We start from the raw sequence: 25088 nt of genomic DNA on the forward strand, positions 1-25088 counted from the left end.
GTGTGCATGTATAGTGTTCTGAAGCATGTGTGAAAATGGTGAGAGGTGTTATTGTAATAGCAAGAGGAAGTGGATTGGGTACATTGTACCAACTTGATGCATGCATGATTGAGTGCAGTAGTACTTTTGATAAGATTATGAAAAGGATTAATTTGTTGGAGAAGGAGAGGGTTTCTCTTTCAATAGATGGTTGTGGGTTCTAGGTACCCAAGGGTGCTCTATCTACTAAATCAAAGTTTCCTACAGAGAAGACTATGTTATGGCACTAGAAACTCGGCCACATAGGTGAGAAGGGTCTACAGACCTTAAAAAATAAAAACTTTGTTGATGGGTTGAATGACTACAATCTTGAGTTTGATTTTTGCGAGCATTGTATCTATGGTAAACAAAACCGCATTCAATTTTACTCAAGTTCTTATAAGTCCTTATGTATTTTAGATCTAATCCATTTAGATGTATTTGGTCTAGTTGATGTTCCTTCTATTGGTAGATTAGTTTATTATGCTTCTTTCATTGATGATTTTAGTAGAAGAACATGGGTTTATTTCCTTAGGAGTCAAGTTGAATTTTTTAGTCATTTCAAAGAATTTAAAGCAATGGCTGAGTTGCAGACTAGAAAGAAGATAAAGTTTTTGAGAACTAATAATGATGATGAATATTGTTCTAATAATTTTTGACACATTTTGTAAAGGTTGTGGTATTAAAAGAGAGAAGATGACTCTATATTCTCCACAACAAAATAGAGTTGCATAAAGAATGAATAGGATCTTGATAAAGAAATCTAGGAGTATGCTGATTGGAGCTAGACTGGAACAAAAGTTCTGGGCTGAAGCTGTAGCCATTGCCTACTACCTGATAAACAGGTCTCCTAGTCTCCTACATCATCTCTTGTTGATAAGACACCAACGGAAGCATGGTTGGGCTACAAGCCTTTGCTTAGACATCTCAAAGTTTTTAGTTGTGAGGCATATGCTCATGTGCCAAAGGAGAAGTAGACAAAATTGGACAACAAAGTTGTCAAGTGTATCTTCATCAGAAATAGTTATGGTGTGAAAGGATACGAGGTTTGGGATCATGTTGCACAAAAGGTGTTTTATTCCAGAAGTGTTAAATTTTTAGAGAAACTAAGCCTTCTTCTGTTACAGTATAGCCAGAATGGATAGAAGAAAAGAAAAATGTGATTCAACTTCCTACTACACTTGAGAAAGTTGAATCAAGGCCCTTAGAAAGATAAGATGTTGAGGAGAACTATACGAGTTTTGAATCATCAAAGGAAGAGGGAGAATCTAAACTAGATCTTCTTAGAAGGTCTAGTAGACAAAGGAAAGCACCAGAAAGGTATGGATATTCTCTTAATGATTGGGGGTGTATATTTTCTTTGAATGCTAATATTGATGAATTGAGATCTATAAAAGAGGCTCTTGGTATGAATGATTCAAAGTCTTGGAAAATAGCCACAGAAGAAGAGATGGCATCACTTAAGAGGAATGACACATGGGACCTTGTACCATTGTCTGAAGGACGGAAGCTTGTTGGCTGTAAATGGGTGTTCAAAAGGAAGATGGGTTTAGATGGAAGAATTGAGAAGTATAAAGCATGTTTGGTTGCAAATGGTTACTCCCAGGTTGCAGGAGTTGATTATGGTGAAATTTTTTCTCCTATAACAAAAATGAAATCCACTCAATTTTTACTTTCTATTGTAGTAGCTTATGATCTAGAAGTTTAGTAGATGGATGTGAAGACAACTTTCCTTCATGGAGATTTGGAGGAAGAAATTTATACGACACAACCAGAGCACTTTGTGGTGAAAGGTAAAATTCATTTGGCCTGTAAATTGAAGAAATCCTTGTATGGCTTAAAACAAAGTCCTAGGATGTGGTACCAAAAGTTTGATACATATTTATTGAGTTTGGGATTTGTGTGATCTAAATCTGATCATTGTATATCTTACAAGTCTGGTGGTGATTATTTCCTGGCTATTGCCCTATATGTTGATGACATGTTATTTATTAGCAAAGGAAAAGGTTTGAATGCAAAATTAAAATATCAGCTCTCAGTAAAGTTTGAAATGAAAGATCTTGGTGTAGCAAGGGACATTTTGGGAATGGAGATTATAAGAGATAGGAAAAACAAAAAGCTTTGGCTAGGCTAGAGTAAGTATGTTGGTACTATTATGAGAATATTCAATATGTAGGATTCTAGTGTTAGTGTGAATGTTGATGATACTACATTGGGGGAGTAACCTAAGCACTGGAGAGTATTGATATGTTGCATTCATGATTGTGTTTGTCATTGATATCAATGTAGCATGGTTTCTATAAAGACTAGGTGAGCAACAATCAGAGATCTTACTCGTATGGACAATGGTTTGATTGTCTGATGATGTGAAGTTAAGGACATGTTCTAAACTATGTCCTGATGACATGTTTAAGTGCGCAGCATCTATGTCGATGGCATACAATAGTTGTATCTAATTTACTAACAATAGTATAGAAACAAAGTATTGAAGAACAATGTTCTGATGTTTGATTGCTATCTTTCATTTGAGATCTAATGAAGAAGTGTGCAGTCACATAGTGATAGAGGATAGTCATGTGGTGATGTCAATGAGTGTGCAAGCCCTAGTACTGCACATGTGAAGTTTTGTATAAATTGTGAGCCAACAGTGCTATATTGTAATTGTAATTTAATTAATTATCTTATTATAATTAATTGGGAAAGCCTCAAGGCTGACTCAAGGAATTATTATGAAGATATGGTATAAAGGAAAGTTGTTTTCCTTGTTTGTAATGTGGATGGATTGTATGAAGTATAATTAAGTGAAGTGTGAAGTGAAAAAAGGAGAAGAGTTCTTACTGAATGCAAGTAAGTGATCCAAGGGATTATTGGATGTGAGATCTGGTTACAAGATTTGAAGGGGCAAAAGTCTGGTTGACAAGAAAAAGATAGAGGAAGGAAGTACATTTCATTTCTATTATTCTACAAGGATTAATACAAAGATCATTTGGACAACTTGGGTTCATTGGTCTTAACCTCGAAGTTGTTTGGGCAGTGGGTCCAGCTATCTTTCACAACTCCTAACAGGGTTGGAATCTCCTAACAGAGATTCAAAGTCTTCTAATAGGGACTCATATGTATTGAATGTTGTAACAAACTCCTAATAGGGTCTATCCTCTAACAAGAAATATTTATATTAGTACATCATCTTATGGGTACCATCCCTGCCAAGGTTTTCCCTCTAGTCAAGTGTTTATCTAGTTAACATATATGGTGTTAATTGTGTAGGAGTATCTTGTTGTGGTTTCATTTTATATTACTTGTATGGTTAAGTTTGTTTAAGGTCGATGTTTATGATAATAGTTGGATAACATATTCACACCCCCCCCCCCCCCCCATCTCAGTTATATTAGTATACTATATATTCTAGCAATTGGTATCAGAGCATCAGGTCCTTGAAGAATAAGCTTAAAAACTTTGGGAGATCAATGACGAATATGTTCAGGAAGGATAGTCCAAGATTCGATGGGGTCAACTATGGCAATTAGAAGGAAAAGATAACGACTCATATATTGTGCATGGGTCTAAGATATTGGCTTTTGAAAAAAGCTAACAAGAAAATTATTGACAAAGGAAAGCTCGAGGAATGTAGTGAGGGAGAAAGAGATATGTTCATGTGTAGCATGAGAGCTAGAGAAGCCCTACTGTTAACTCTTCCAGAGAATTAATACAATCAGGTAAAATCACTTCAAACATTTTATGAAATTTGGAAAGCATTAGAAGATACTTTTGAAGGTGATGATCATGCAAAAAAATGAGATTGCAAAACTGGATTTGCACATTTCAAGATGCTAAGATGATGGAAGATGAATATGTGAGAAGTTATGTTGGTAGAATATCATAAATTGTTGCAGGGATTTGATCTCTTAATGGAACTAAAGAAGATGATGAAGTTATATGGAAGATCTTAAAAAGCTTGATGCCACCATTCAAGCAAATACCTCAGATGATTAAGGTAGCAATGCCTTGCATTAAAGATTTCACAAATGAAACATTATTTGGAAGATTAGAGTCTACAGAAGTAGAACTAAGACAATCTATAAATCTAGCCAGAGTTGAGACAACCTTCAGTGCTCTAAACATTTGACCCAATCTGTCTAAGAGTGCAAGAAAAAGAGGAGATTTTGATAGTAGCAATAGATCTGATGAAGACAAGAAGATTGAGGAAGGAATAGCCCTTCTCGTGAGAAGAGAGAAAGATGGTAAGAAAATCTTTAAATGTTGGACTTATGATGAATTTGGTCATTATGCATCTAAATTTCCTAAGAGATAAAAAGTATAAGGGAAAGTTTAAGCCTAGAAGAGAGAGAGATATAAATTGTTTGTATGTTAATGAGGATGAAGAATCTAATGAAAGAGGTCAAAGCAAAAGTGGTGATGAATTAGGGTTTGTGGATATCAAAGAAAGATAATCTTTATAAAGAAATTAGAGAAGAAAGAGCTCTAATTTCTCAAGTTGAAAAGAACTCTGATTGGATAATTGATAGTGGTTGTTCACATCACATGACTTGTGAAATGAATAAATTTGTTAAATTTAGAAACTGTGATGGAGGTATTGTTAGGGTTGGTAACAATGCAGTCTATCATATTACAGGGATTGGATCCATTAGTTTAGATGGAAGGACTAACACTAGCAATTTTTAATTTGTTGATGGTTTGAAACATAATTTTTTGAGTGTTGGACAGTTGATCGACAAGGGATATCAATTGTAGTTCATAGAGAAGACCTACATTATGAAGGATAAGGATAGTAATTTGCATTTGAGAAAAGTTGATAATGGTTTATTTATCATTGTAATATTTTTGGATGACATAATATTTGGAGGAAATGATAAAGAAAGTGATAAGTTTGTTAAAAATATGAAAAATGAGTTTGAAATGAGCATGATAGGAGAAATGAAGTTTTTCCTAGGATTGTAGATTGTGCAAAATACTGATGGGATATTCATTTCACAAGCCAAGTATCTAAAAGACTTGTTGAAAAGATTTGGATTAGAGAGTTGTAAAAATGTTGGTACACCCATGATAATTGGTCATAAGTTATCTAGCAAAGATGAGACACCTACAATTGAGCAGAAAAAGTATAGATCTATGATTGGAGGATTGCAATATCTGACCCATACCAGACCAGATATAGCAAATGTGGTTGGGATTGTAGCTAGATTTAAAGAAGATCCTATAGAGTATCATTAGGCAGCAGTAAAGAGGATATTTAGATATTTGAAAGGAACATCTTATTATGGGATTTGGTATGACAAATCATATGATTTTATTTTGTATGCATATACTAATGCAGATTAGGTAGATAGTATGGACGATAGAAATAACACCAGTGATGGAGCATTCTTTCTTGGAGGAAGATTGGTTTCTAGGTTGAGCAAGAAACAAGATTGTATTTCATAGAGTAGAACTGAGGTAGAATATGTTGCAACAACAAATAACTGTAATCAAGTTATGTGGATGAAGCAAATGTTGAAGGATATTGAGATTGAGTTTACAAAACCTGTTATCATTTACTATGATAACACAAGTACAAGGGATATGTAAGGAAACTCAGGTGCAAAAACAACTTCCTACACTAACCCCTTAAGGAAAGTATTGTACAAATTCCTATTAAATCCTTACAATTTTAGATTCGATATTATGTAAACAATAATATTGTAGTCAACCATGAATACATAAAATAGATAGAGAAAGAAAACACATAAATAGAAAGATATGTCGATGTGGAAAAACCTTTTGGTAAAACAACCCCACCCCTCCAAAATATACACAATGTATTATCTTTAACACAAAAGGTTACAACACACTTGCAATGCAAGTTCTTTTAGGACACAAAAGACCAATTCAATAGCAACATACCATACCAACAATACACTCTCTCTCTCTCTCCTATCTGCAACCCCTAAAAATGCTTATAACATGCACTTTCCATTTTAGGGAAACTTCTAAAGAACAACTATATTAGGGTTTTACCATTCTCTAGAAAAATAGGAACCCAAAAAAAAATTCAACCCCGTGCATGAGTTGAAGACTCAAGTGTACAGTACTCAATGATCAATTGCCACATGTATTCACATCTTCACCCATCATCAAATATTCTAGAGATAGCTCTTACGTGTCATAGGAATCCATCATAACCATTTCAACCATGTGATATCCTTACACATAATTCAAGATGCCGACACATACAAGTAAAGTGACACATCAACATGCCAACTAGACATGTACACCCACACTTAATTACATTATTTGCAAAAAATAAATTTACAAAACAATAATAAGAATAGGAATTATCCAAGGTTGAGACACCTTATTCCTAATAGGATATCAATTGTAGTTCACAGAGAAGACCTACATCATCAAGGATAAGGATGGTAATTTGTATTTGAGAAAAGTTGATAATGGTTTATTTATCATTGTAATATTTGTGGATGACATAATATTTGGAGGAAATGATAAAGAAAGTGATAAGTTTGTTGAAGAGATTAAAAATGAGTTTGAAATGAGCATGATAGGAGAAACAAAGTTTTTCCTAGGATTGTAAATTGTGCAAAACAATGATGGGATATTCATTTCACAAGCCAAGTATCTAAAATACTTGTTGAAAAGATTTGGATTAGAGAGTCGTAAACCTGTTGGTACACCCATGATAATTGGTCATAACTTATCTAGCAAAGATGAGACACCTACAACTGAGCAGAAAAAGTATAGATCTATGATTGGAGGATTGCAATATCTGACTCACACTAGACTAGATATAGCAAATGCAATTGGGATTGTAGCTCGATTTCAAGTAGATCCAAAAGAGTATCATTAGGCAGCAATGAAGAGGATATTCATATATTTGAAAGGAGCATTTGATTATGGGATTTGGTATGACAGATCAAATGATTTTACTTTGTGTGCATATATTGATGCAGATTGGGTAGGCAATATGGATGATAGAAAAATCACCAATGGTGGAGCATTATTTCTTGGAGGAAGATTGGTTTCTAGGCTGAGCAAGAAACAAGATTGTATTTCAGACAGTACAACCGAGGCATAATATGTTGCAACAACAAATAAATGTAATCAAGTTATGTGGATGAAGCAAATGTTGAAGGATATTGGGATTGAGTTTATAGAACCTATTATCATTTATTGTGATAACACAAGTATAGTGAGTATGTCTAAGAATCTTGTATTTTATTCTAATATGAAGCATATGTCTATCAAATATCATGTTTTGAGAGAGAAGGCAACAGAAAAGGAAATCAGATTGGAGTATGTAAGTACTAAAGATCAGATTGCTCATATATTTACAAAGCCTTTTCCTAAAGATACTTATGAGTACCTAAGAGGTATACTTGGGGTTATGCCTCTACCTAATTGTGAGTAGATGATGCAAAGAGTGCATCAGTCCATTGGTACAGAACACTATGGTTAGAATGGATTGAATGTTGATGCTTCTTATATGGGGGAGTATCTGGTATGTACTGAGTAATTGAGGACCCTTGGCATTTGGTATTTGGTATTGAATAATATCTTTGGACACTTGAGCTGATTGAAGAGTTGAAGATGTAGTTATAACAATTGTTAACAATTGGTATGTAACAATTGGTAACAATTGGTACTCTATAATTGTTTGAGGCTTTTGGCATTGATGTCAATAGCGAAGAGAGTTTGCATGAAAAACATCTCCTAAGCTATGGGGGAGAATAACTCATAAGTATGTATGAGGAAGAGATATCTCTTTAGGGAGATTTAGAAATATTCATGTAAAAGAAGCAAGAGTATGCACTTGATGTGCATTTGATGTATTGTGAATGAACAATTGATGTCTATCTAGAAAGAGGATTTGCATCTATTGTGCTGAGATCTTTTAGCGTGTGAATAACTAATGTATGTTCTAGAATCCAAAGGATTTCAAATTGATGAATAAAATTTGAGAAGTTGTTAGCAGCAGCAACACTTGTATAGTTTGGTATTCTTGGAACTTAGATGTTTTTCATCTATGTTGCCATCAACACCAAAGGGGGAGATTATTAGCATGAATGATGATGATACTACATTGGGGGAGTATCCTAAGCATTTGAGATTATTGATATGTTGCATTTGTGATTGTGTTTTTCATTGATGTCAACATAGCATGGTTTTTGTAAAGACTAGAAGAACAACAGTCAAAGATCTTACTAGTATAGAAAATGGTTTGATTGTCTAGTGATGTAGAATTAAGGACATGTTCCAAACTAAGTCTTGACGATGTGGTTAAGTGCACAGAGTCTAAATTGATTGCGTACGATAGTTGTACCTGATTTATTGAGAGTAGTATAGAAACCGAGTATTGAAGAACAATGTTTTGATGTTTGATTACTATCTTTCATATGAGATGTAATGAAGAAGTGTACAATCACATAGTGACAGAGGAAATTTGTGTGGTGATGTCAGTGAGTGTGCAAGCCCTAGTATTGCACATGTAAAGTTTTGTATAGACTGTGAGATGACAGTGCTATTGTAATTTTAATTTAATTAATTATCTTATTATAACTAATTGGGAAAGCCTCAAAACTAACTCAAGGAATTATTATGAAGATATGGTATAAAGGAAATTTTTTTTCCTTGTTTGTAATGTGGATATATTGTATATAGCACAATTAAGTGAAGTCTGAAGTGCAAAAGGAGCTGAGTGCTTACTGAATGAAAGTAAGCGATCCAAGGGATTATTGGATGTGAGATTTGGTTACAAGATTTGAAGGAGCATAAGTCTAGTTGACAGGACAGAGATAGATGAATGAAGTACATTTTAGTTATATTATTCTACAAGGAATAATACAAAGGTCATTTAGATAGTGGGTTTATTGGTCTTAACCTCGAAATTGTTTGGGCAATGGGTCTAACTGTCTTCCACAACTCCTAATAGGGTTGGAATCTCCTAACAAGGACTCATATGTACTGAATTTTGTAATAGACCCCTAACATGGTATATCCTCTAACAAAGAATATTTATATTAGTACATCGTCTTGTGGGTACCATCCCCACCAGAGTTTTCCCTCTGATCAATGGTTTCCCTAGTTAACATATCTAGTGTTAATTATGTATAAGTATCTTGTTGTGGTTTCAGTTTATATTACTCATAGGTTAAGTTTGTTTAAGGTTGATGTTTATGATATTAGTTGGATAACTAATTCAACACCCCTCCACCCCCCTAGTTATATTAGTGGACTATATATTCTAACATCCATACCATTGAGTGTTCCTGATACTATAGGAACAAATATTTCTAGCTCATAGTGTCCTACATCCCCATTGGAGATGGAAGAGATGAGTGGAATATCATATCAGAGTGTTGTTGGAAGTTTAATTTATGCTATGGTCTATACAAGACCAGACATTGCCCAAGTAGTGGGATTAATTTCTCGTTGCATGTCTAATTTAGGAAGAACACATTGGGATGTAGTAAAAAGAGTTTTTAGATACTTGTGGAGTGCCTAAGAGTACTCTATATGTTTCCATGGAATAGCAAATGAGCAATTCTTGGATATTCAAGGCTATGTGGATTCTGGCTGGGTTGGCGATGTTGATATAAGAAGATCCACCAATGCATATGTGTTTACATCATTCAGTGGTGTAATTAGTTGGATGAGCAAGTGACAAGCTATGGTCACTTTGTCTACTACATAGGCAAATTGTATGGAAGATACTCATGTCTACAAGGAAGCCATCTAGCTAAAGAGACTATGTTCAGTTATAGAGTTCAAATAGGGTGCTATGACAATCTATGCTAACAATCATAGCACAATCTGCCTAGCAAAGAACCTAACATTTGATGCCAAGACCAAGCACATTGATGTACAATATCATTTTGTGAGAGATATGGTTGAGGATGACAAGGTAAAGCTGGAGATGGTATAAATTTTGGTGAAATTTGTTGATGCATTAACTAAGGTTATGAGCGCAAAGAAATTCAAATGGTGTTCAGAGTCTATGGTCCTCTCAGCCCCTAACAATTAAGTCCATGACACTCTAGATCCCTTGACTCTTGCAAGGTGTTCGACAAGTGGGAGAATGTTGAGAATTGTGTGTCAACCTTGCAAGATTTTTCTAGAAAATTCTAGAATTTGTTTGTGGTAGTTCTCTACATGTTTATGTGTTTGAAAAAGGTGTATAAGTTTAATTGAAAATGTGCCTTGTCCTTAGTTGAATATAGGAGGTTCATTTTTAGAGCATAAACAAGTCATTGTATGACTTTTATGGGGTTCTAAACTAGAAAACAAAATTATGGACGAAAATGTTATTTTAACTTGGTTGTTTTCCCATATTGGAGTTACAAATGACAAGTGAGTAACATGCAGCATAGTTGGGTTGTTACAAGCTAGAGTTGCCATTGCACCAAAAGATTAACTTGTTAATGCTCGATACAACCACTAGAATTATAGTACAAAGGAGGTGATTAAGCCATGTCATGAATGCCAAAGGGGAAGGCTGGTGATTAGTCTAACAATTCCCCCCTCAACGTTACCCGAGGGCATTCAAACCTATGACCAAGCTCTGATACCACTTGTTACAAGCTAGAGTTGTTGTTGCACCAAAAGATCAACCTGTTAATACTCGATACAACCACTAGACTTGTAGAACACAAGAGGTGGTTAAGCCATGTCACGAATCCCAAAGGGAAAGGCTGGCGGTTAGTCCAACATGGGTTGCCCATGGTTTTAGCCCATGGTTTTGCAAAACAAAAAATGGTTTCCAAATTGTAAATCTCTATAAAAGGAGGACTTGAGGAGGTGTTTGGATTATTGAGTTTCATTTGCAAGACTAGGTGTTAGAAGGAGTTTCTCTAAGTTCAAGTTGTGGTGATGTGCTCCTGTAAGAACTTGCATTGCAATTGTATTGTAATCTTCTTGATTTGATAATACATTGTACGAGTTTTGGAGGGTGGGGTTTTTCTTCCGTAAGGGTTTCCCCATAGTAATTACTATGTTTATTATGATATTTCATTTATGCATGTTTATTTGTCCATTGAAATCTCTGTAATAGTTAGCAGAAGTTGCATAATCATCCTCTCAATATTAGTGTAGGAAACAATTTCATGCACCTTTGCTTCCTTACATTTTTTAAGATTTCAAATTTGCACAGGTTGGGAGCCTATTGGCACTAGCTGTAGGATATAGCATTATAAATACCAATCATATTTTCTTTATATTTTTTTTCAAAAACATTCTTCAAATACTTTGTTTTGGATGCCATCATTTTGACACAGAATGAGGAAACCATAATGATTTTTAAAAAAATGCGACATCTATGAGTTCATTCCTATTGCAAGACCATATATCATTGCAAACCAAGGGATAACATTTCTTAGAAATATCTTTATTTATTCACAACAAATGAAGGCTGAATTGATGTTTTCTTAAATCTTGGTATAACTACCTAGCTCAACATGAATGTAAATGATGAAGCGCAAACATAGAACATGAATGATTAGATAAAATCCACCTACCAAATGCACAAAATGGAATGCAAACAAGGAACCACATACAAGTGACATAAACTATTAGACCAGATGCCTTCACAAAATGCATAAGATGGAATTTTTAAAGAAGCTTTCCAAACTTTTAAGCAAATGACTTCATATGTACAAATTGTATTTCCTAATGAAGTGTAGTCTACCCCATTAAAAGAAAATTTCATTAAAACTACAAATTTATTAGATGCAACAATAAAAAATGAACACAGGAAAATGGTAACTTTATTGAAAACCACTCATAATTAAGATTTTTAGAGAAAAAATGCTAGCTTCACAAGTCACAATGTGAGAAATCAGGAGGAAAATTGTATGATTTGACCACAATAAATTATATACTTGATCTACATGACCAACTCATATTCCTAAAAATCCTAGCCTATATAAGCATACATGGTGCAATTTATTTAGTTTTTGATTAACAAAAATAGAAGGATTAGAAAAAAACTTAAAAGACCATGACACAAATGATACTAAGCCATGGTATTCATTTCCTTTCATAAGGAAGTTTCTAAAATAATTTGTAGATGTGTTGAATGTAGACTCTTTAGAAATCATTTCCTCTTGTACAAAAACTCTATAAGTACAAGGCATTGTTGCAGAGAATTATTAGAGAAAGAGCATTGTTTGAAGATACTTGTTATGCTACCAAAATTGTTCTATATTTGATATCGCAGTTGAATACTCTTGGAGAGTTGTGGCTCTATAGATTTTATTGTAACTATTGTTGTTGAAAATACATTGAGTCTGGCTTTGGAGTGGTGGTTTTTTCCCGAGTAGGGTTTCCCACGTATATATTGTGTTCTATGTTTATCTATTGAATCATTTTGTATGTGTTTATTTAGTTTGCAATAGTTTAAGGTTTTGTGACATAAATTTCAACATCATCTCTCCTCTTAAATTTAGCATTTGGAAGTATTTCTGCACTTAGGCTTCCTTTCTGTTGGTGTAAATAAGTATTTACTCATTACACTTACTTAATTTTACTTAGGTTAATGCATTGTTTAATTATTATTTTAGGTGAGACTCTTAGGAGTTTGTTTACTCTCATGAGTTATGCAACTCTAATTATGTACATGGTGTCTACAACACAGGAGTTTGCATCATTCATTGAGTTGTCATGTTGACAACACAGTTATCCGCACTCCTCATTTAGCAAATGTTGTCTACACCACTAATTTGCATGCTACACCATTGTAGGCTTATCCTCACATCATCGCACTTAATCCTATGCTCAATGGAGGATAATCCATATCTAGTGGACATGTGCCTGGTTGTATGACATATCATGATGCTGACTTCTATGCATTCTAGAAGCTCTCTTGAGGCCTTTATATTCAAGCACTCCTAGTGTACTCTCAAGTTGGCTTAGCTGACATATCGATTGAATATTGTCATTCTGATCATACTCTCTCTATTTTGGTCTACTGTGTGCTTGTGTTGAGTTCTTTAGTTCTTGGGTGAATTCTGGCCTAAGCCAAATTCTTACACTTTCAATTGGTATCAGAGTCTAGCCAGCTTTGTTATTGTTGTTGGGTAGACAAGTTTTTTGTGTTGATCTAGTATCAGTGGTAGTTTTGCGGGGGTTTTTCCATAATCTTATTGCAAGTTAGATATGGAAAACACATCCAATAGAGTAGAGATGGATAAGTTCAATGGCAACAATTTTGAGTTCTGGAAACTTGAAATGGAGGACATGCTTGTAGATAGAGATCTATGGGTTGTGGTTTCTTCAATGAAACCTCAAACTACATCACAAGAACACTGGGATAAGATGGATAAAAAATCCAAGGGTTTGATAAGACTCTATTTGGCTAATTTTGTACTCCTAAATATGCATAAAGATAAGACTACAACTAGCCTTTGGAAAAATCTTGGTGATATTTATCAATGAAAATCCTTGGCAAATAAATTATTTCTGAGATAGAAGTGGTATTCTTTGAGAATGGAGGAAGGAGGTTATGTTTTTGATCACTTAAATGTATTTAATATGTTGATTTCTCAATTGAATTTTGTTGGTGATAAGATTGATGATCAAGATAAATGCATGTTTAAGTTATGTTCTTTGCTAGATTTGTCGGATCACCTTGTTATGGCTATTCGAAGCACAACAACCACTTTCAAATTGGAGCATGTGGTTGGTTCATTGTTATCTGAAGAGATGAAAAGAAAATCTTCTAAGATGGCCAAGGAGGCCCTTGTTTCTCATGGTAGAACAATAGAGAAAAGAAAGAAAAAGGACAAGAAGGGAAAATCCAAGTCTCCTAGTAGTTCTAAGTCTCCTAGTAAAAAATCCAAGGTAAAATGTTGGAACTGTGGCAAACCTATTCATCTTCGAAGAGACTACAAAGAGGAGAAGAAAAAGAAGGTAAAAAGGATTTCTCTTATTCTAACACTAATAAATCTTCTCAAGATGATGTAGATGCTTTTGTTTCAGCCATGGCAACACATGGTTGATGGATTCAAGTGCTTATTTCCACATGACATCTCATAGAGATTGGTTCTCAACATATGAAGAGTTTGATGATGGAAAGGTGTATCTGGGTTATAAATTTCACTTGAATATTATTGGTCCTAGTGGAGTCAAGATTATATTCCCTAATGGTAGAGTGAAGGGAATTGATGGTGTATTTCATATCCCTGGTTTAGCAAGAAACCTACTTCCAGTCAACAAGCTTGGTGATGTGGGTGTGTAGGTTGTTTTCTCAAGTGATGGATGTAAGATGAAAAGAGGCTCTATGGTGCTTGCTAAGGGTGTTGGATGCATGCACAATTCAATGCAATAGCACTTCTGTAAAGTCCAAGAAAAGGGCTTCAGATTCTTCATCCTCACCAGCAGATCAAGAAAAGAAGAAGACCATTGTTTCTACATGTGATGGTCATGCTTTCTGGATACCTAAGGGTGCTAATACTTTGGAAGACAATGTTATGGCACCAAATACTTGGTCACATTTGTGAGAAGGGTCTTAGAGCCTTGAAAAATAAGAGCCTTGTTGAAGGCCTTGATGATTGTAATATGGAGTTTGACTTCTATAAACATTGTATCTAGGTAAACAACATCGTGTTTCCTTTTATTCTAGCTCTCATAAGCCTTCTGGGGTTTTGGATTATATTCATTCGGATGTGTTTTGTCTAGTTAATGTTCCTTCGATATCTAGATTTTTGTATTTTGTCTCATTCATAGATGATTATAGTAGGAGGACACTTGTGTATTTCCTCATAAGTAAATCTGAAGTTTTTAGTAAGTTTAAGAAATTTAAGTCATTTTTTGAAAATTAGACTCGTCAAAAAATTAAGTGTTTGAGGACTAATAATGGTGGTGATTTTTCTTCACTGAAATTTGATAGGTTCTATAAGGATCATGGAATTGAGAGACATAAGACAACTCCGTACACTCCACAACAAAATGGAGTAGCAAAAAGGATGAATAGAACATTGATGGAGAGGGCAAGGAGTATGTTGAATGGTGCTAGTCTTGAACAAAATTTTTGGGCTAAAGTTGTAGCTATTGCATGTTATTTAATTAATAGGTCTCCTACATCAGTACTTGTTGAGAAGACACCCATGGAAGTGTCATCTAACAAGGAGCCCTCTTTGAGACATATCAAAGTCTTTGGTTGTGAGGCATATGCTTATGTACCAAGTGTAAAAATATCAAAGTTGGAGAACAAGGTTGATTTCTAACACTAATGAGCCTAGGATTGTTAGAGAGGCTATGGATGTGAATTATGTAGATTCTTGCATATAAGCCATGAATGAAGAGATGACAACATTGAAGAAGAATTCTATATGGGATTTGGTACCTTTTCCTAAAGGATGGAATTTTTTTGGATGTAAATGGGTGTTCAAGAAGAAAGTGGGTCTAGATGGTAGTGTTGAGAATTATAAGGCACGATTGGTTGTGAAGGGCAACCATTCACAAGTGGAAGGAATTGATTATGGTGAAATATTCTCTCTTGTAGAAAATATGGCATGCATTCTATTTTTGTTATCACTTGTAGTAACTTATGATTTTGAAGTTGAGAAAATAGATGTGAAGACAACATTTCTTCATGGTGATTTAAAGGAGGAAATTTATATGTCACAACCAAAGCACTTCATTGAAAAAGGTCAAGAAAATCTTGTTTCTAAGTTGAAGAAATCTCTATATGGTTTGAAGTAGTCTCCTAGAATGTGTATCAAAATTTTGACACCTATGTGTTGTCCTTGGAATTTTTGAGGTTTAAATCTAACCATTTTGTGTATTATAAATTTGAAAATGGTCACATTATTATCATAGTCTTGTATGTGGATGATATGTTGTTTATTAGGAATGGTAAAAGAATGATTTCAAAATTGAAGTCTTAGTTAGCAGCATAGTTTGAGATAAAATATCTAGGTGCATCTATATATATTCTTGGGATTGAGATCATTAGAGATAGAGCTAGCAAAAAGCTTTGGATGAGCCAGAGGAAGTATGTTAACTCTGTGTTGGATAAATTCAACATGACATCTTGCAAATAGTTAGTTGTTCCAATGTTACATGGAACAAAGCTATCCAATGAGGATTGTCCAAAATCTCCTATAGAGATGGAGGACATGTCTCGAGTACCTTATATGAGTGTTGTTGTTGTCTTGATGTATGCTATGGTCTATACAAGACCAGACATTGCCCAAGTAGTGGGAGTCCTTAGTCGATATATGGCTAATCTTAGAAGGATGCATTGGGATATAGTTAAGAGAGTGTTTAGATATTTGAGAGGCACATCTAAGTGTTGCTTTTGTTTTCATGGTAACTCTTTTGTATGTCAATGTTCTATTTGCATTCATGGATTTGTGGATTGAGATTGGGCAGGTGACATTGACAATAGAAGATCCACCAGTGGATATGTTTTCATGATGTTTGGTGGTGCAATTAGTTGGATGAGTTTAAGTGACAGGTTGTAGCTAGTTTTTCCACTATAGAAGTAGAGTACATGAAAGCTACTAATCCTTCTAAAGAGGCCATTTGTCTTAAGATATTGTGTTATGATATTGGTTTTGATGTAGGATAGATTACTATCTGTTGTGATAACCAAAGTGGTATCTGTTTAGTAAAGAATGCTACTTTCCATGCTAGAATAGAGCATATTGATGTACAATATCATTTTGTTCGTGATATGGTGAAAGATGGAAAGGTGAAGCTAGAACATGTTACAACTTTGGAGAATGTTGTGAATGCATTGAAAAATCCATTGTACACTAAGAAGTTCAGATGGTGTGTTGGGTCTATGAGACTTGGGACTTATATTGTGATATAGTAACTCTTGTAAGGTCTTTGTCTTGTGGGAGATTTTTGGGATAAGGTGACTCAGCCTTACCATGATTTATTGTTTTATTTGTTCTTTCATGGAAATTTTTTAAATGAAGCTGGATTCTTCCACAAGAAAATACTTGGAATAGAAAAATACAAAGCTTCTATTTTTTGGTGATTTATTCTCTTATGCTTTGTTTTTATGCAAGGGTTGTGCATAAGGAAGTTTCTTAAATAATTTGTAGATGTGTTGAATGTAGACACTTTAGAAAGTGTTTCCTCTTCTACGAAAACTCTATAAATACAAGGCATTGTTGTAGAGAATTATTAGACAGAGAGCATTGTAATGCTACTGGAATTGTCCTAGATTTGATATCACAGTTGAATACTCTTGGAGAGTTGTGGCTTTGTAGATTGTATTGTAATTGTTGTTGCTGATAATACAATTGAGTCTGGCTTTGGAGTGGTGGATTTTTTCCCGAGAAGGGTTTCCCACATATATCTTGTGTTTTGTGCTTGTCTATTAAATCATTTTGTATGTGTTTATTTGGCTTGCAATAGTTTAAGGTTTTGTGAGATAAATTGCAAGATCATCTCTCATGTTAGATTTAGCATTTGGAAGTGTTTCTGCACTTAGTCTTCCTTTCATGATGCCCTTTTGGTGACAATTGAACAAGCTTAGACAATTTATTTGTAGTTCATAAATTTTATATTGGGTTTTATTTATTTAAAACACTAGCTATACCACCAGATCTTAGCTAAATTTAACAAAAGAATTCTTTACTTTATCTACATAAATCTAATCTAGTCTTGCAAATCTTGAATTGTGTTTTCCTTATTTTCTTTTATTGGGATTCAAAAACATAAATACTAGAAAAAATTACTACAACAAAATTACCCAAAATATTTTTAAAAAAATTAGCCAAGCTTACAACTAAGTAGAGTGAGCTTAACCTTCAAAGCAAATGTCACAAGGTCCAGCCAATGTAAGTACCTTTATTGCTTCATTTGGTTCCCCTTTTCTCAATTTGGAGGAGACCCCTTTTTTTTAATCATTGTTATAGTTTGTGGATCTGTCCGTTGACTAAATTTATAGGATTCAGTTGTTGCACTATCATGGAAACGACGTGCTTTGGTGAGTGCCTCAATCCTGGATGATAATTTGCTTACCAATGCCTACTGTTTCATGCCAACTAAAGGCCATTAGACCTCACTTACTAACTATATAGACAATAATTTTCCTCTGGTTAAAGGTCACCCAAAATGGTGAACCAAACAAAAAAAAGACAATTAAGGGGGCTTAGATATTACCTGGAAAACAAACACAGACCTCAGCATCTTTTGTGTCACGACATTTGGAGTGTAGTGGCCATAAGGATCTATTGTTTCTAATCTAGATTGGCAAAAAAATGAAGTTGTTAGGCAAAAAACCTAGTTATAAGACACTAACGTAACACCATGACCAGCTGCAAACCTCATAAAGCATTATGAAAAACATGTATAAAACATGTAAGTATACATGAATCAATTATAATATTCATAGATATATCTTCTACTTATAAAGGTAAGTGAAGATAAATCATAGTCTGCAACATTAAATCCACAATCAATGCCAGAAAAAGGTTTGGACTCTTCCATGCTAATCTACATGACAATATTAAAACATTAATTGCACAATCAATGCCACATACAGTGATATTAGGAAACAAATATTTTATATTATATTGATTGTAAAAGGTTTTATTTTGTTTTTTACTAATATTAACTTTTATTTGTTATTAAAATTATAATATAAATAAACTTATAAATTGTTTCCCAAGTATCAAAGTTGTTCCCAAATTTTAAAATCCTCGCCATTTTAGCTATGGTTATTTTTGAGAACATAGTACTCAAGGTGTGGCTTATGTGTTTTGCAGTTGGTATGAATCAAGTGTTCTAATTTTCATCTTTTTAAACCTAAAAATGAGTCGAAACATACCTCTCTTTGAGCATTAAAATGGTTGCTTCCCTTGGAAATTTTAGGCAAATTTGTTTTTCAAATTTCGTTGGCTCATTCCCATCTTTGCTTGGTAGTTCAAATTTTCAAATTCCAGTGCCTAAGTCTTAAGATATCATAGGTTAATGGAAGGCGCTAAAACATGTGTTTTTCATGCACATCATCAACCACTAACCTTTAAAAGTTAAGGTTCGGGGTTCAAATACATGTTTTCGGTCCAAAATCTTAACATCTTGTCTCAATTGAGTTAAGATAAATTTTCCAAACATACATTCCATACCATTAACCTTAACCTCCAAAATAAAAAGATTAAAATTGAATGCTAAAACATGAGTTTTGAAGATTAAAATTGAACGCTAAAACATAGGTTTTGAGATTGGTTATCAACCTCTTTGACCAAGTTGATAAGGAATAATAATTGAAAGCTAGATCATCTCAAAGGTAGGTGTAAGATGAAAAACTGCATATAATACATGAAAGGATAGAGACAGTGGTTTAAAGATTAGAAGCCATCATAACTCTGACATTGTTCAAGAAAAGGCCCACACACTTGCTCATTGAATTTCACTCGATAGATGAAGTTTTGAGGTACTCCATGGAAGGGTTCAAATTTTTCTATGGGAATTCCATGATTTATAAACAATATGCATTTTGCAATCAAATATCTGATGAGATATTCCAAAAGTCATGGGATATAGATAACAGACAAGGTGATGAAATGTTTGATAAAATGCTCAATTCGGAGCTTTGAATTTGTGGCTAGAGTAGACTAGAGATGTGTAGCTCATAAATTGTTAGTTATGGTGATTAGGAAAGTATCCCAAAGAGTTCTCACCATAAGGCAATGTTTGTGCAATGCTAGGAGAAGTTTGTTCATGTAGAATGCTCAAAGTTTTCAAGGCTTTATCTCCCTTTTGCCAATTACAATGATTGGTAGTTGTTGACTATTTCAATTAACAGTAATAAACCATTAAGATCTATGAAACATGTGTTGTGAACGTCAATGGGAAATTTTTATCCACAACAATTTTTGATGTTCCCTTTAGTGAGTGCAAAGTCAATAGGTATGAAAGTGTGTAGCCAAGTTTGTATCGCTATTTACACTAAATTGCATCATGTTGTATCCATGTTTGGGTGCAGGAATGAAGTGCATTAAAGGCTTGTTTGGCAGTTGGAATATGAGTGGAATAGGCATATCTAAATTTTTAAAATTTTGAATTCTCACCAAATCTGAGTTGCAAAAATAGAATACGTATTCTAATTTTGACCCAAAAATGAGAATTTGTAATTCCACCTACATAGGTAGAATTGGAATACATATTCTTATTCCTATTTTATTTATTTTAGAAAACATAAATTTTTGGGTCTGTGAATTCCCCATCAAATTCTAACTGAACCAAACAAGAATAGGAATATGTTTCCCCATTTTCTATTCTAGAATAACAATTCCAATTCCCATATTTCTATTTCCACATCCAAATTGACGCTAAGGCCCCGTTTGGTTGCAGGAATAGGATGTGAATAGGAAAATTTGACTACGAGAATTTGAAAATTTTGCATTTGGATGCAAAAACCAAAAGTAGAATAGGAATACATTTATTCTAATTCTAGCCCAAAATGGGCATGGCGGACTTCCCACTAAATAGGTGGAATAGGAATAGCCTATTCCTATTCCACTATTTTCTAAACCAAATTTAATGTTTTTTCAGGTCTACCAACATGCTCAAATTTGTGGAGGGAAAAAATAGGGTTTGTAGAGCCAGAGGCAGAGCCACTTTCTATTGTTGAAGAGTTGAAGCACCTTTTTCATTGATACATTTTCATGAGATCAGTCATCATCTTTCTTTCATTTATTTCTTGCAAATGTTTAGCCTTTCTATTATCTTCATTTTAATAGGTTTTTGGAATAGTTTCCTGACATCTTTGGCTACTAGTAGCGAGGACTACCAATGACGAGAATAGTGTTAGCAGAGGTATGTAGTTCACAGGTTTAATCTGAAGAGACAGTGGTTATTATGTGGTTTTTTTCCAGTGATAGTTTTGATTCTTCCCATCATTGTATGCACATTTTTTTGCATTCTTCTTTGACATTCTGATATATCATTTGCAATTTCTTGTATTCCTACTTTTTTGCATTGGCTATGACTTGAATCCTTGTTACCTGATTGTAAAAGAAATATTAATTTTGTTGTTAGAAAAGATGAAACACTTTAAACAAAACAAAACCACCATTTAAAAAGTAACAATAGAAATTTCTTCAAAATATGACTTGTATGTATGGGATGCAATTGTCACTAAGCTAGATCAAGTTGATTTTATAATACAAGGTAAACTTTGTAACCTTATCAATTAATGGTAGACGTCTTATAAGATTGGGATGGGGTAACAATTTCAAAAAGATCTTCAAAAGAATCTATATCTGGTACTTGTTGAGATTTCTAAAAGTGTAGCTACTATAAGAATGATTTAATTGGCTGCATCTTCATAATCTGGAGTATGGACTATTTCTATTAATCTAAGGTGTTGGGATCTCTATTTGGAACAGATGATTGACTAAACTACCTTCAACGACATAGATCTTTTAGTATATAGTTCTTTAGGAGTTCTACAACAAAAATGGTAAGGTCACGCCATCGAAATCCCAGTTAGGAAGCAGGCATGAGCTACTGGAGTAGAAAGAACTCATGGTGCTCCTGGTATTTATATGTATAGCCTCGGTCTCATGAAGAGGTATATTTTCTAGAATAGCACAGTAGGAAATGTTGGAAATCTGATTGAAAAGCTCATTTTTGTTGAAGATCAAAGAGGAAGATTGTTGTAAAAGAATGTTTTCAATCATTGTTTTGTCATTGATGTCAAACCTACTATTTATAGGGATGATATTTTCTTATAAGATCCAAGTACTATCACTTAGTTGATTGATGAAGAGGATTTGATCAACAAGATGTAACAAAAGAACCTAAGGGAAAGGTTGAGTTATGATGTTGTAATGAAGTGCAAGGATCAATTAAGACAATGGTTGAGTAATTTATTGATGACATACTCAAAGATATAGAGGGTGGTCACACTTAGAAACATTGGAGGAAGAAGTTGTAACAAGGTTGACTGTAAAGCTTAAACTAAAATCTTTAGTGGGTTCCAAGCAAGTTAGTTGAAGTCGAGCAAATTCTTAGTAGAAGCCAAGTAACAGACATTTCTAGTGTGTGCCAAGAGATCTTCAAGTGTTGAGTGAAGATCAGGTGCTGAGCATCAAAAAGTTTTTAGTTGGTGCCGAGTGATCTTCAAGTGCTGAGCATTAGGAAAAACTTAGTTGATGTTGAGTAACACAGTATGTGTTGAGCATCAGTATTTCAATAGTGCCGAGCTGCTACATTATTTCAAATGATGAAGATTTGCCAAATCTAATGCTACATAGTGGTTGCATTGAATTTTGTGAATGAGTTGGAGGATAAGGATGATGAGTTGTTGGCATAGAATCCTATGTAAACCATTTTTGGGCAAATTCTAAAGGATTACTCAAGAAGTTTCCAAAGGAAACATAATATGGGTTAGATGCAATGAATCCTACCTAACACATGCGAATTGAAATTGAAAAATGGAAGAATTGAGCTGGAAAAGGTACTCCAAGACTTCTATTTAAGAAGTAATAGACCAAGAAGCAAAGAGCTGCTGATAATGTTGCTGCAAAAGAGCCAAATCTGTGAAGTGATTGAAAGGGTGTCAAGGAGGTGACATCTAGGAGAAGGAAGAGCACAGAGGCTCTGCTTCTACAAGTGGTCATGAACAGATGATTGCACTGGTACATTGAGTATGGAGACTCAAGGGGACAAAGCTTGAAAGAAGGGCAAGCTGTCAAGAGTTGTAGAGATTGAAGGCCAAGCAAGGGTATGAGCTGAGAAGTGATCTAAGATTTGCAAGATAAGTTGTATGTTGTAGTCAAGTCAATATTTTCTAATACTCTCTAGCAAATGTATTAGAATCTAAAAATCCTATGGACTTAGGTTGGCCTAACAACCATTTGTAAATCCTTTAACAGGGTGACATTCCAAGTGAATGTTCTAAAGTCATTTAACCAGGCCCACTTCTAACAGGGTGGTTAAATCCTCTAACAAGGTCACATTTAATAGTGTGTTGTAAGCCTTTAAAAGGGCAGGCTTTTCACAGGGCATCACTTTAGAAGGGTGAAAATTGAGTAGCATGTTACTGGTGGTTTTCCCAAATTGGGTTTCCACATAAATCACTGTGTCATGTGTTGATTTCTTATGTGTTACACTTGCATGTTGATTTATAGTAACTTGCTGATTAGATAAGTTAAAGCTTGGATGAATGAATGGTTGAATTGGTTCACTACACTTAGTGAAAAAAATTGAATAGGACATTTGGACCTTGAATAACTGATTCACATCGTCCACCCCCCCCCCCCCCCCCCCCCCCCCCCTCTTAGTTATTCTAAAGAAATTCTAACAGGAAAAACAATATATATTGGTAGGATTTGAGTAATTTGAGGCAGTCAGTAGATGCCCTGTCTTAACAATGAAGATTAGAGTAAGTAATCGTATAATCAAGCCCATTTGAGAGCAGATAGGATAAAAAACATGATGAAAGTCATCGTGAATGCTAAGCCATTTCAAACCTTCATTTCTTTCAACCATATCTATTTTACTATGACAGTGCAAAGTTCTTAGTAATGTACTCTCCTACATCTAGCTCCTGTCATCTTCCATGTGGGGATTCCTACAATGAAGGTTACAACTACATCACTACTACAAAGCTTCCTTTGTCTATTACTTATAAAGCTATAAAGTTGGCAAAGTTATTTGTTGTTTTATTTGTTTGCATTGGCATGTTTAAAACTTTGTGTAAAATAATACATGAGCTTTTATCCTTCCTTCAAGTTTGGTTTGTAGAAGTTGAGGTGTTTGTACACTCATTAAGAATCTTGTAAAAATGAGCAAGCCATTATAAATAGAGCTTTGATACATTAAATTAGTAAGATCACGAGGTACAAAACTAAATCTAATATATCTAAGGTAGCTTTCTCCCACCTTCCTATGTGTATTCTAATTCATTGAAAACTGCTAGATCCTATTCTTTTCTCAGTAGATTTTTTCTCTTGAAATGTTATTTAATAGCAGAGAGACTCGTCGAGGAATACCAAGGCTAAGATAAACTAATAGTAGTGGAGAAGGATCTACTTCTTAAGTCTACAGAATAGATTCGAAGCAAATTAGGAATTTATCAAATATTTCTTCAATACTGGATGTTAATGAGTCCATCTATGATGGGTGTTGGTATTATGGTTCTTTCTTCAGTCCAAAGAAGAATGTTGATCTTGATGCAACTTTTAGTATTAGCCTAGGTCATAGTGAGAATGCTGGTGTTTACAATGGCATTTCTTAAGATGAAAATTCCAGCAACCCATTGCAAGGAATAAAGAGATATTGAAAGAAGAAAGTAGTAATGATAGTAGTTCATATTTTGAGTCAAGAGATTCTCATTCAGTTAACATCTCTGAGGAAGATGCAGAAAAGGAGGTTGAGAGTCTTGCAAGTATGTTTAGAAGTTTGGATGAAGATGGTGATGGAAGAGTCAGTTCGGATGAGATAGTGAGATTTTTGAAGAGATTAAGTTTGGACATTGCAAAGGAGGTTGAATCAGCTGTGAGATCAGTTTCTGCATGTGGTAATGACTTTCTTACTGCAAATGAGTTTGGGGAGTTTTATAGAATAGTATTTATAGACAAGGAAGAGGAAGCTAAAAATGTGAAGGTTGAAGAGAAGGAAATCTATGAGGCATTTAATGTATTTGATCAAAATGGAGATGGGTTTATTAGTGTAATGGAATTGGCTGATGTTCTCTCCAGATTGGGTTTTGTGGAGGGGAAAGATTTGAGTTGCTGTAAGAGCATGATGAAGAGTGTGGATTATAATGGAGATGGGTTTGTGGATATTCACGAGTTCAAGAATTTAATCACCAAAACTTCTTCTACCTTACATCCATGTCTTCAATGTGTTGCTACAATCTAATTGCATGCCATTTTTTAAGGGCAAGAATGGAATATTTTGAAGAGTTAACAACTATCTAGAGATCTATAATTTAGTGATCAAGTGAGCTTCCTATTTGTGTCCTACGAGTAGCCACATTGCTTGGAATTTGTATGATCTCTTATATAGAGATATAAAGTTTTAAGAATCTTCTTCATTATTCAATTTTTGTATGTTGTAGCTCCAAATATTATAAACATTAAACCTTATCA

General features: G+C 34.3%; 1 protein-coding gene across 1 annotated transcript; it reads left to right on the top strand.

The window, feature by feature from the left end:
* The first annotated feature begins 789 nt into the window (after nucleotides 1-789).
* Nucleotides 790-24858, top strand: LOC149570830 (uncharacterized). Its single transcript, XM_089815639.1, is given in 3 exon segments — nucleotides 790-863; nucleotides 24064-24244; nucleotides 24247-24858. Coding segments are annotated over 3 exon segments (867 nt in total).
* The last annotated feature ends 230 nt before the right edge of the window (nucleotides 24859-25088 follow it).

This window comes from Cupressus sempervirens, chromosome 2 (genome assembly GCF_028749045.1).
Source record: "Cupressus sempervirens isolate cs-2001-9-10 chromosome 2, ASM2874904v1, whole genome shotgun sequence".
Lineage (NCBI taxonomy): Eukaryota > Viridiplantae > Streptophyta > Pinopsida > Cupressales > Cupressaceae > Cupressus > Cupressus sempervirens.